This window comes from Hemitrygon akajei, chromosome 9 (assembly GCF_048418815.1).
Source record: "Hemitrygon akajei chromosome 9, sHemAka1.3, whole genome shotgun sequence".
NCBI lineage: Eukaryota > Metazoa > Chordata > Chondrichthyes > Myliobatiformes > Dasyatidae > Hemitrygon > Hemitrygon akajei.
This window is the reverse complement of record NC_133132.1, coordinates 27,805,785-27,819,515: the sequence shown is the minus strand read 5'-3', so window position 1 is coordinate 27,819,515 and position 13,731 is coordinate 27,805,785. Positions and strand designations below refer to the sequence as shown.

The 13,731-nt window shown below is 36.9% G+C and overlaps 1 protein-coding gene across 1 annotated transcript in view; it reads left to right on the top strand.

Annotated features, from left to right (window-relative positions):
- ppil2 (peptidylprolyl isomerase (cyclophilin)-like 2) overlaps positions 1-13,731 on the top strand; it is a 291,555-nt gene that overhangs the window by 142,510 nt on the left and 135,314 nt on the right. The window contains exon 13 of the mRNA XM_073055693.1: positions 8,779-8,868. Within this exon, the coding sequence (XP_072911794.1) occupies positions 8,779-8,868 (90 nt within the window). The remainder of the gene's footprint in view (positions 1-8,778; positions 8,869-13,731) is intronic.

Genomic DNA, 13,731 nt, shown 5'->3' with positions numbered 1-13,731 from the left:
TGCAAATGAGTGGGTTCAGCTTCAAGTTAGTAATTAAGCTTTCAGTAATTAGACTTTTCTGAAGGATCATTTGATCATGCTTCATGAATATTACAGATGTTTTTGTCAGCTTGGTCTCCTTAATGGACCTCATCATACTTTTTGGTCTGAAAGATGGGATTTAACAGTTTTTCAGATGGCCTGGAACAGCAGCTGTTTGTATTGTTCTGCATCATTATTTATGTCACCAAGGCATCTTACTGAGCTCCAATGGCGATGGCTCATATTTAATGAGCTTTCTGTACATTAAAAGTTTGGTCATGGGAGTTTTTGGTTTCTGTTGTGACAGTTTCACCTCTAGCACTTGGAATCAGGAGAGTCATTTATGCCCATAAATCCACAAAACTGGCAGGTTTATGGCTAATCTTTGTGACCAATTATTATGTTTTTATTCATTTCCAATGGGGTTGTTAGCATTAGACCCTCGTTGACAGAAGAGAAGTAGCAACCGGGCTCCTCCTCTTCCTTGACGCATTTACAGAAATTGGAAGGTAGTGCAATCAAAGCTTTAAAAGAATGGACAGTATTCCAACTGTGGAATGTTCTGTCAAGTCTCAATCAACAAAATAATTGTTTCTCCTCCACAATTAAAGCTGTTTCATTTCCTTGAAAAATAGATCCTTAAATAATTTTAATACATTGAAATTAGATTGCTGTCAAAGTTACTAACTTGGGATTGCTGGCAAATTTATACATGCTGCCATCTGAATTCAACATTTCTTGCCCTGTGTCATTTTTGTTCTACCATCCAGGGATGCTGTGGATTTAAATTTTCTGGGTGTATCTAGCACCTTCCTTACTGCTAAACAACTCTCACTTTGATGGGATCTTCTGACAAGAGCTTCCTGATTGATGTCTGATATGCAGGACATAAATCCCATAGAAATACATCAACAAAATGTTAAACCATGTCCCAAGTTTAACCAGCTGTTCACAACATTCAAAAGCTATTAAAAATTTAATATTTTAGCAAAATGGTGTAAATTTATGAAGAATATAAACATTGAAACAATAAAAAGAGCACTGAATTTGTTTATATTAACAGAACCTCAGTTTAAAAATGCAAAGCAACTCACACAAAATGCTCGAGGAGCTTGCTAGTTTAAGCAGCATCTATGGAGAGGAATATGCAGTCGAAATTTTGGGTCGAGACTCTTCATCAGGACTGGAAAGGAAAGAGGAAGAAGCGAGAAATGGAGGGGGAGGAGTGTGTGGAAGAGTATAAACTGGCAGGTGATAGTTGAGACCAGGTGAGGGGGAATGTGGCTGGGGGAGGGGGGATGAACTGATGGAGCGAGGAGATATTGGTGCAAAAGGTAAAGGTCTGAAGAAGAAGGAACCTGATAGGCGAGAAGAGTGGACCAGGGGAAAAGGGAAAGGAAGGACTTGTACCAGGGAAAAAAGAAAGAAAGGAAGCAGGTGAAGAGAGGAGAAGCGATAATTTTATCTAAGGAACTAATTAATTAATTTCATTTAATTTAGAGATGTAGCAAACGAAAGGCCCTTTGAGCTGTGCTGGCCAGCAATGCACTGATTTAACCCTAGCCTATTCATGGGAAAATTTACACTGACCAATACACCTACTAACCAGTACATCTTTGGACTGTGGGGGGAGTAGGGGGGGATCTGAAGCACTTGGAGGAAACTCACACACACGTGGGAAGGTATGTACTTACAGAGAGCATCGGAATTGAACTCTGAACTCTGACGCCCCGAGCTGGAATAGCATTGTGCTATCCACTGCGCTGCCATGGTAAGAGGGGAGCCAGAATGGGAAATGGAAATAAGAGCAAGTGGGGTGGGGGGAGGCATGACTGGATGTTAGAGAATTTAATGTTCATGCTGTCAGGTTGAAGACTACCCAGATGGAACATGAAGTACTGTTCCTCCAACCTGAGAGTCTTTGTTGTCATTCTTCTCAAGTATAGCAAATGGAGCAAGTTGGCTTTTCACTGCTGAACTCCATGATCAGTCCAATATCACAGCACAGTTAGGACAGCCGCAAGGATCTGCCAGAAGTTCAGGATTTCCTCATTAGTGTACAGAGGAATCTGGGGCATATAGTATATTATGCAAAACTAAACAAAAAAATTAGAGGCCAACTGAAGCAATATTTGACTGATGATCCTTTGTTCTTCCCTCCAACATTCACTTTAGCATTTTAGAATACTTTTATATGATGTCTTGTACTGAATCACTGTACTCTGTACTTTCCAGTTTCTCAGTATAAAGAAAATAGTGCAAAATTGTTTTGTTGGATCAAAGCAGTTCCTTCATTTATTGCTATCTGCTGCTGCTTTGCTCCTTCACTCTATAGATGTCCCTTTGTAACTTCCTACTCTAATCCAAACAGAATCCTGGAAATCAAGACAGGTAAAAAGAAAGGTAGCATATTAACAAATTAGACACATCAACTAAAAATTCATTTTTTTCCCCACTGCCTTGACTTCCTGTTCTGAAAAAAGGTCAGTCACTGCTTGTCCCCTGAGGTAAGAAATTGTGTTCTATTCAATGACTTATTCTCGGTTGACACCACAGGGGGCAGTGGCAGTGTAGTTACCTTAGAATCTACCAGGCAGAGTACCAGACTTCTCCAGATGCCCGAGTTCAAATCTCACCATGGCATCTGCAGGGAATCTACACTCAAGTGTTTGACAGAAATTTTGAATGAAAGTGATAGTCTCTGAAATGATGGGCATGAAACTAGATAGTCGTAGAAAATGCCCCGGATTCACTTCAGGAATGAAAATCAGCCATTAATTTGGCTAGACAATATGTGGCTCCAGACCCAACGATATGTTTGATTCACACCTCTTCCTCAGTTAAAGAACAATTACAGACAGATAATAATATTGGTGTCCCAAAGGCCACACTTGTAAGAAGTAAATGAACAAATCTAGCAATGAGCAAAAGCTGTCATTAAGAGAGAGCAAAGCACCTTTTCCATTCTAGAGCAATATAAAAGTTTGCATGGTAATATTCATGGAATGCTATGCCCTTGCCCAGTGGTTCCCAAACTTTGTTGGGTTACTGCCCTTCTGGCTCCCAGGCCACATACTCAGCACATCCCTCTTCCTTTCCAGCCAATATGTGAAAGGTATAAGGAATTTTGATTTATGATGCACAGTGAAAGAAAATAGGCTTTGCAAATTTAAAGCAGTGACAAATAATTGCAAACAATATTCAAATCTATATAAATTTACAAATAAAATAATTTAATTACAGTGAAACAGTTTTAGAGCACACATTGGTAGTCCAACTATTCACTGCTTCATTGTATTTTCACATTTCAATGAGATGGATGGGCTTGGTGCAGTGATATCAGCTTCTCAACATCACGCCGAATGTCTCTCAGATCACTATGTTCAATAATTTGCAGACTGTTTCATTGCTTTGAAAGCAGTTGGGCAATTGCTCTGAAAATGCACTTCACTAAATATGATATTGGAAAGGCAGTCAAGAACAACTTGATCTTTTTCCACAGGATAGTGTTCAGAGACCTCTTTATGCAACCAAAAGTGTTGTTATGATTTTTTGAAACTCAGCTTCAGCTGTAAATCATTTTGTAGCAAGATTAGTTCTTCCATCCTTGCTGTTAGTTCTTCATTACAAATGTTCAGGAATGGATCTATTACCCAATCTAGAAATTGGATCGAGAGACAATCCTGAAATCTCTCTGATATATCTTTATGCAGATTACCCAGGTGGGCACAGTATACTTAAAGATCACCATCTGGTACTCTTTCTTTCTCTTTCAACTTAGGTTCAGAAATTGGCAACGGCTAAAGTTGCACTTAAATAGAGATAACGGACTGGAATGTGAGACGACTAATTTGTCTTTGATAAGATTCACATCATTTACTTGTAATTGAAGACTGATTTAATTAAACTTTGCAAATAACTCTGACAAATAAGCAGTGCCATACCTAATATTTTTGTGTTGATTATTGAATGAAGCAGTTGGGTCTTCAAAGAATTTTATCAATTATGAAGTCTGTAATCCCTCAGCAGCTCCCCTTGTTACCGAGTGTTCTCCACTGTCCCTTTATCTTTATTGTTCCTTTGGAAACTGCCACCACCCTGGGGGATGTTATCACACACTTTGGAACCACTGCCCTAGCCCATATTTTTCCCTTGGCCAGCATGTTAAAACAGCAAAATATTAGTATTTTTGAAATTTGGCAATGCCATTATCATTATTGTAAAAGTTCAAAGTAAATTCAAAAGTTCAAAATATGTATATGTCACCATATACTACCTTGAGATTCAGTTTCTTGCAGGCATTCTCAGCAAAACAAAGAAATACAATAGAATTAATTTTTAAAAACTACACACAAAGTTTGACAAACAAAAAAAGACACTGTAAATACAAAAAAACTTATAATAATATATAAGTAAATAATATTGAGAACATGAGTTGTAGAGGCCTTGAAAGTGAGCCGATAGGTTATATTCAGTGATCAGTTCAGTGTTGAGGTGAGTGAAGTTATCCATGCTGGTTCAGGAACCTGATGGTTGAAGGGTAACCTAGTGGTGTGGGACCTAAGACCCCAGTAGAGGAATGTATTGTAGAGGAAGAGACTGTATCTGAGGTAGAACTGAACAGCCACCTTTAAATAGAAGAGTCGACGGAGTAAAGGTGCAGTAAATAATGAAACTGGATAGGCCAAATACATAAAGAAGATCTATTAATGATTTCCTAAATTGTGGACGGGTTCCAGCATATTGGAAAGTGACACCTCCTGAAAAGTGAGATAAAACAGGGAACCAGAGTACCTCTGGAGTAAATGACTAGAACCCATCATTCATCTCTAACAAGGCCATTAGAAAATTCTGATTTGATGAGGCTGAGTTGACATGCTTTATGAAGGAAAAAATATGTTTGACAAAGCTAACAGTCTTTGAGAGTGTGATAACGAGTGCAGCTGAAAGGGAATTTTATTCTCAGTGTCGGAATGCTTAAGGGATTATTTAACAGAAAGAAAACAATAACAATAAACAGGTCATTTTCAGGCTGTCCTTTACTTAGTGTTCAGTATCTCTGCATCAGTATTAATGATTTATAATATTGACTGATGAATTAGTCGATAATATAAAGTTCTGTAGCAAACAGACCTGGAAGAATGATGAATCTGCAATGGAATATTGACAAGTAAGCAAACAAGAAAGGGGCATCTGGAATATAATATTGGAAAAATGTGAGGTTATTGAATATGGTAAGAAGAATTGAAAAATAGAATACTTATTAAATGATGAGAAATTGGTAAATGTTGGTCTCCTGAGGTATCTGTAAATACTTGTTTATGAGATTTGGAAAATATATGGGGGTATCAAAGCAATTAGGAATGCAAACAGAATGCCTTGCTTTACAGTGTATTGGAATATAAAAGCTCAGCTTGGTGAGACCTAATACTATCTGTACTTTTGGCCTCCATGCCTTGGAATGAGTACAGTGTGGTTTAAATAAATTAATTCTTGATCTGAGGGTGTTGTCCTTTGAAGCAAGTTTAAATAAGAATGCCAGGTAATGGAATGCTGAGCAGTGATTTCAGTGAGGTGTAGGAGACTCTGAAAGGGATTGATAGGGTAGACAGCTGCAGAGTCCAAGACTAGTAAATAAGGGGCGAGCTCTTTTTAAGCTAGATGCGAAATTAATTTCCTCAAAGGGTTATAAATCTTTGAACATCCATACACTGGACTTCAGGATATCAGTCTTTCAATATGTAAAAAGGCAAGATTGTTGCAGTTCTGGATACTCGAGGGAAATGTGAATGAGGTGTGGTGCCAGCTCTGATCCTGTTAAATGGTGAATCAGGCTTCTGGTGCTAAGTAGCCAAGTTCACAAATAAGGATTAATATATGGCTTACTGCTCTTGTTGAGATAGCTTAGTCATATGGTTTTGGATGCACAGACTATGATATCAAGGAAGGTGCAAAATTAAAATATTGTTCAGAAGAGTAATAAACTTCAGGAGTCACAGAACCAAGTAGATGAAATAGATCATGGAAAGATATGGAGTGATGCGCTAGTGAACCAAAATTACAACGGATGGTGTGAATTAAATGGGATAATTTTAAAGAGGGTGCTGTTTTAAAGGCTACAGATATTAAAAATATTTAAGGATTTTGCTGCAATAGGTTAAACAGTACAACTTCAGTGGCAAAAAAGTTGGTGGTAAGAAGACAGGAGTTTAAGGCAGTGAGCCAAAATCCACTCAGCACCTCTTTATTCAGTACACCTGCACACCTCATCAATGCAAATACTTCATCAGTCAATCACATAGTAGCAACTCAAGATTTAATATTAATATTATATAATGTAATTTCCAGTACACATATGTAAAGGAGAATGAAATAATTGTTAATCTGGATCCGCTGCATCACAAAAAAATACACAGTAAGATAAGGAACATAAAAGTAATTTTAAAAAACGCAGTAAATAGAAATACGTAAACTAGCTTATAGATTTATTATTTTTTATTATTATTTATTATGCCCGATGCATAAAAGCATGCAGGCATGGTCAAGATATTCAGTCGTTCTTCAGGCCAAGCATCAGAATGGGGAAGAAATGTGATCGAAGCTTAATGATTGTTGAGTTTCTCAGAAACTGCTCATCTCAGATCTTCACCCACAAGTCTCTACCATTTACAGAGAATAGTGTGAAAAACAAAAAGACATATGGTGAGCAGCCGTTCTATGGGTGAAAATACCTTGTTAATGAGAGAGGTCAGGAAAATGGCCAGACTGATTCAAACTGACAGTGTGCAGAAGAGCATCTCTGAACACACATGTTGAACCTTGAATTGGATGGGCTACACCAGCAGAAAATCAAGAAAATACTCTGTGACCACTTTATTAGGTACAGATGATATACACTGAGTGCACATAGATAACATGAGGAAAAACTATGTTGAAACTTGAATGCAGATCTGAAAATTAGTAATAGCTGGTCCAATAACAATGATCAAAACAGAACTAAAAGAAGTAAATGCAGAGTTTTAGGGGAAGAGAATGACTATCAGACTAATAAGATTGATCAAAGGGCAGATATGATGAGCTAATAGGCCATTAACTAACTATTCTATTTGTGATGATGAGAATGACCCAGTTCATTAGCTAGAAAATGACATGACACAAATATCATACAATGATGATTTGACAGTGAAAAATCCATGTTTCATATATGTGGGCAATAACCTGTTATTAATCACATGGTATATGAAACGTTTTTTTGAAAATCTTGCAGATGAAAATAAATCAGTGAAGCAATCCTACCTTGAGCACGAATGCTTGATAATAGATGAAAGTTGTTAAATTTCTGAACAGCAGTAATTTTGATAGAGCTACCTGTTTGCCATGAAAATGCTGTAATAGCTTTTATATATTTCCATAGCAGTTACTGCTTGGTTTCTTGGCTCTGTTTTTATTTAAATAGAATTTTCCAAAGCATTCATATCCATGTGCTAATAATATTGCTTGCTGACTAAGTTACAGCAGCAGTCGTTTACAGCCTGTGCCAAATCATATTTCTTTCTGGTAGTGTTCCTCGAAGGGATTCAGTCAGCTATCCATTGAAGCCCCAGTTCCTGAGCAGAGTGAAAAATAATATTGCATTGCTCACATATAGATCCCATTCCTCTTAAGCCAAAAGGATGTATTCTGTTTTTTGAAGCATCGGGGATCTGAATTAGTAAGGATTTTAAATTTTCAACAATTTAAACATAGGATATTCTGCAGTAATGGATATCTGGAGTAACACAACATGGTGGAGGAACTCAGCAGGTTCCTCAGCGTCAATGGAAAGGACGTTTCAGGTCGAGTGCCTTCATCAGGACTGGCATGGAAGGGGGAGGGAGCCAGAATAATAATGTGGGGGGATAGGGAAGGAGTACAATCTAGAAGGTGATAGGTAAAGCCGGGTGGCAGGGGGAAGGTGGGTGGGGGGTGGATGCAGTGAGAATCAGGGAGTTGAAGAAGAAATCTGATAGGAGAGAAGAGTGGACCATGGGAGACAGGGAAGGAGGAGGGGCACCAAAGGAGGTGATGGGCAGGAGAAGATTAAAGAAGGGATCATCTCAAAATGTTAATTGCTCATTAATTCAATAATTACTACACAATAGCCAAGACATTCTCATCAACTGAGTTTACTTTGGTGAAAAAAACAAGAAAGCTGAACTAGTTACTCCTATTTACTATTTACTATTCCTATTTACTAGTTACTATTTATTCCCCATTTCTTAAGAATATGTATACTTTCAGCATTTTTATTGAAAAGCCGCAAATAGCTCAAGAACAATGTGTATTCCTGTTTTGTTAAAGACATTTTTTGTAGATGTTGGCCTGGGACAAGAGTCTGACTAATTCTTCCAGAGAATTTTGAAGATTTTGTGGAGGCAACATTGGTGATATCTTTGCATTGACTTGATGTTCCTGCGGCAGATACTCCAGGTCTCAGTGGCAAATATTGGATAAAGATCTCTGCTACCCAGTTAGCCAGGAATTTTATGTAGATCTTATACAAAGTTAGATTACTTTATAACAGGAAATGATTTGTACATGTCACCTTTTATTCTATGCTGAACTAAACTGCAAAAAAATTCCACAATTATATTCCTAATTATTCAAATATCCACTTGCCAAAGTACCACAAATAAAAATAAAGTTCTGCAGTTGGTGGATACAGGTAAAATTAATACAGGAAAATATAATTGTCTTTTCTCTGTTTGAATTTCATAGACCCCAAAGACATGCGAAAATTTCATCAAATTGTGCAAAAAGGGATATTATGATGGAACAAAATTTCACCGATCTATACGGAACTTCATGGTGAGTCTATTGCTTAATGCTTTTGAAATGCGTCCTGTGCTATGATACTTGCAGTTCACACCAATTAAAGGTGGAAATTCAAGATACAAACTTGATTTTCTAGGAATTACTGATGTCAATAAAAGAAAAGAAAAGGCCCTTTTTTACATAGAGTTCATCTATAAAATCCATTTTGCATTAGGAATTTCCTAAGAGTGCTTAAGCTTTCAACCTACTGTGGCACTTTATGTAATAGTCTACTGAAATGTATTACATTTACCGAGCTTCAAGTCATATGCGACACTTTTTAGCTCAAATAAAATCCTAAAATAATCATGTTATTAAGCATAGATAGCTATGAATGTAATATATAAATATTTTTCTATGTAATAATGTAATCCTATTGCTTTTATTTAAAAGGTATGGGTGTTCATTTACAGCTTTAAAATGAAATTAATTCTGTACTGATCTTTGTTTTAACTTGTATAAAAAAACAGCTTTTTTGATAAGCACCGAAGTAGCTGCCCCTTGATGACTTCCTGCAAAATTATTCAAAGGTCTGAGAATATATTTGGTGCTCACTAGCCTTATTTCCCGAGAAGCACAATTGTGTCCTATAAAACTACTTGCAGTTTTGCTCAGTTAACCATACGGTAACTTGCACTCGAATTGGTAGCATATCACATGCATTTGAAAAGTGTTTCATTTAAATTACCACATTTAAACAAATTGATGCCAAGGCATATGGAGTATTATCTGCATCTCACCTGTATTGTAGTTTAGTTGAAATTGTTTACACTGTGATACTGGACATTAAATCTTTAGATATGGCCATGCCAGCATTACTAATGCCCAACAGCAATCAATGTTGGTAAACTGATCTCAACTGCACAATGAGAATTGTGTGAGTGGGTATCCTTGTGGGCAGCAGCTGTCATTGCTCCTGTGCATATCCTAATGGCCACGTTATTTTGCATACTTCAAAAACGCTAACCTAAAAACAGAATTAAAGAGTTTTTAACCTTTCAGTAATTTGTAGGTTCTTGGCATTTTTCCCTTTTTTCCCCTGATGACTGCAAAATCACATAGTCTGGATTGACCAGTTACATATCAATAGTAAGTTCATTAGAACATTAAGCTGTAATTTAACTTATCTATCAACATCTTATTTTTTAAAATCCAGGTTTTGAATTGTATTGCTTATTTTTAGCCATTCAGTTTAATTAAATCTTTTTAAAATGAGTTTCTAATCTTTGCATCATTCAGACAGAAGGAGCAAAGAGGTTGAGTCTAAGACAACATTCCTGGTTGCCTTAGACTTCTCAGCCTCTAAACTTCGCTGTCTGAATCTTTCCTGTTTCACAGTACACCCAAGTGACAATTCCTGCCTTAGACATACATTAATATATTATAAATGACTGTACTTAAGACTGTAATATAAATTATAAAGCATTGTTGAATGCCACTAGGGTAACACGTTGGTCTGTCTTTAAATATGAATTTCAGTGATGTGTATGAAATAACAGAGAATAGTTGTTAGTATTGAATTTGAAGCAAAAATGTTCTGCTGAATGATTTCACTCACAAAGTCCAGAACATAGCTCTCATCAGATGTGATTATGATACAGTATATTGCAGTTGTTAAGTTGAACAATCCATCTCCCGTGGGAGAGAGAAAATAATACCTTATGGCAATTTATGAAAAGATACATGGCATTGCTATCAAATTCTTTGGGTCAATCTGTCAAGTTATAACAAATCATTAACACATGATACAGGTATTAGCTTGTAATGGATAATCTTTTCAATTGCTGTCACATAATCTAAATGTTGAATCCCTCATGAGCATGGTTGCACTTTATTGTACAACAAAAATACAGGACAGAGCAACTACAGCAATTAAACATTTTAATATAATTTCTTGGTGTTTGAATCGTATATGCTATTTCAATTTTAAATAAGGTACATTTATTACCATATTAATAATGAAGAAATATAAATAGACTAATCATAGTCGGACAGGTTAACTATTTCCACCTGAGCTTCCTGAGTTCTTGAATAGCTTTTAAATTTTGAATGTCAAACTATTTGCCGCCTCTCTTCTTTCCATTATAATCCTATCTCCTATTTCTTCCACTGTTCATTTTCTTTTATGAAAACAGTTATGGGGTACTTATTCAGTTTCTCAGCCTTCTGCCTCCATGAAATTTTGCCCATGATCATTATGACCATGATTCCTTGTTCCCATTTTACTGCTTGCCAAGAATTGTTCTTTGCCACTCTGCCCTTGTGCTCTTCGATGTCTTCACTGCCTGGTGACTAACTGTACTCTACCTGTCTTGGATATATGTCTGGAGCTGTGAAAATCCACCATCGATCATCAAGTGTTTTCGTAACCAGATTTAGTTCCTGCCCAGCTGATCTATCCCATCTTGTTATATAAACAACATAATAGTTGGACAGTTTCAGCTGGAATCTTTCTTTGCCTGTTTCCATTAAGTGTAATATTTTATTGAATAATATTACCTAGATTCTCTCCCAATTAAATTATCACCTTTTGCTTTACTTTATTGTCCACATAGAGGTTCAGTATCCCTTTATTCAAAGCTGGGTTAGAAATATTTTGCATCAAGAACTACGTCATCTTCATTGCTATTTGTTTCAACTTCAAAGTTCATACTAGAATAATTCTGGTCCCCACTAACTAGTTTTGAATGTCTCTGATATGTGCTGCCACACATTGGCTCCTCTAACTCTATCAATATTTTCATTTTTAATAACATCTAGAAAGGTAAAAACTTGCTTTCTGTTCCTGGACTTTGGACCATCCATTATTACATTGACATCAGATCAGTACTGCTACACAGCTCACCTATGCTTTTGATCCCTGACATATCCATGTTGAATATCTTGCAATATCTTTTTTCTGACTTGAGAACGCCAAATGTTGAATATCTAATTCTCCACCAGCTATCGGAGGTTAAAGTACAATCAATAAAGGTACAAGTTCACAAACTATGACTACTAAATGGTCACAATAGATAAGTTAAAATTTGAAGTGTTCATCTTGTCTTCAACTGAATTCACATATCCATTGTTGTGCAGAGTTCAGTGAGTTAACATGTAGCATAAATTTTTGCCTAACGGTTCCTGTATTCTTAACTTCTAAATTTTCCTCCAGTAACCAATTGAAATGATCTCTATAATTGGATGTGCATAATTTTGATAGCCTTTGTCATATTCTTTTCTAAGCACACGTTTCTCTATTGAAACTTGCTTACTGCCAGTTTCACCACTGGTATTTAGGGCAGCAATAATGGTCCTCCATCTTCGGCAGCATTCAAGACTTCTCTCATTGTGTCAGTAGCTTCCTCTCGGTTTTCACTACTGTCAGCCTTGAAAGTCCTGGGTGAAAACTCAGGAATACTGACGCACTCAGATGTAGAAGGATTCTTCATTGCAGTTTCTGTAACAATTTTGCTTTACTGGTCAGAGATGCTAGCCTGAGATGAATCTCTGAACCCAGAGGACAACTTCTCTGTCGAAAATTAGCCCAAATTGTCTGATGTGTTTTAAAGATTTTGTTGGAGTTTGCATTCTCTTGCACCTAGTTGGTAAACTCGATAGCCATCACCATGTAAAGTTACAAAGACTGGAAATAGTGTGGAAGTTTTTAAGAGTTTTATACCATCTGAGTGTTGTACATTTTGCAGTACATTCTGGTTAATTGTAACACATTGGCACCTGTATATTTTGGCTCCATTAAGCAACTATCTTCAAAAAGGTGTAAATAAAAAGGCAAACAGAGCCAAGAAATACATATTAGAAATAAGTATTAGAAACTAATACACTGTTTTATAGTACTGTAAAACAGTGTGATGGAAGAATTCATCCACTTTGTGCTCTTTTGACTGTAAATAAACAAAATCAGCGCAAACATCTAATGCAGGTAATCTAGTGCATCTAGTACAATAATGTCGACGATTGCATCCTCCAAATCTTCATTTTCATTGTAGCATTCAAGACAATTGTCAATTCCTTCAAATTCTTCATTGTTTCTAACTTGCTGAAGTAGTATTCAACAAGTTAGAAACAAGAAACCAGTGAAATAATTTCATTTTCACTCCTGGCTGTTTCTGGCATCTCCAAGCCTGAATGCTTAAAATCAGTGAGCAAACCTGTTCTTACTTGTCTTGCTGTTTATTACTCAGCAACTATCAGTGACAAAAGTCACTGCTTTTTGAACACAAACACGAATGTGATGCTATTTTAAAAAAACTGCTTTCTCTAAGCACAGCGCAGTGCCTAACAGTCACACACAAGAGCACACGAGTGTTCGGCGGCTGTTGCCTGCCCCAATTAAGTGGCATAGTATCCTAAATAAAGTAAGGGAATCCCGGCCATTTTCTGAATGAGAAACAGTTGTCGCAAATAAGTGGCTACCCCGATTAACCAATGGCCCAATTAACCAAAATCCACTGTATTTAGTTTTTATTTGGCCTGCTACCTCCCTCTGTCACTGGATCCCCAACTTCCTGACCAACAGAGCACAATTAGTAAGGTTAGGCAGCAACACCTCCACCACAATTATTCTCCACACTGGTGCTCCACAACGGCATGCCGTCAGAGTTCCCCCGCCCCCCCCCCCCCCCATTCTACTTGTACACTCATTAATGCATGTCCAGACTTAGCTCTAACTCCATCTACAAATTTATAGTTGATAGATATCATTGTAGTGGGCCACATCAAATAACAATCTAGAGTACAGGAGAGAGATAAGGAACTTAGTAACATGATGTCATGACTATAACCTTCCCCTCAATGTAAACAAAGCAAAAGAGCAAAGTATTGATCTCAGGAAAAGGGTGGTGTGTTTCCTTCTGC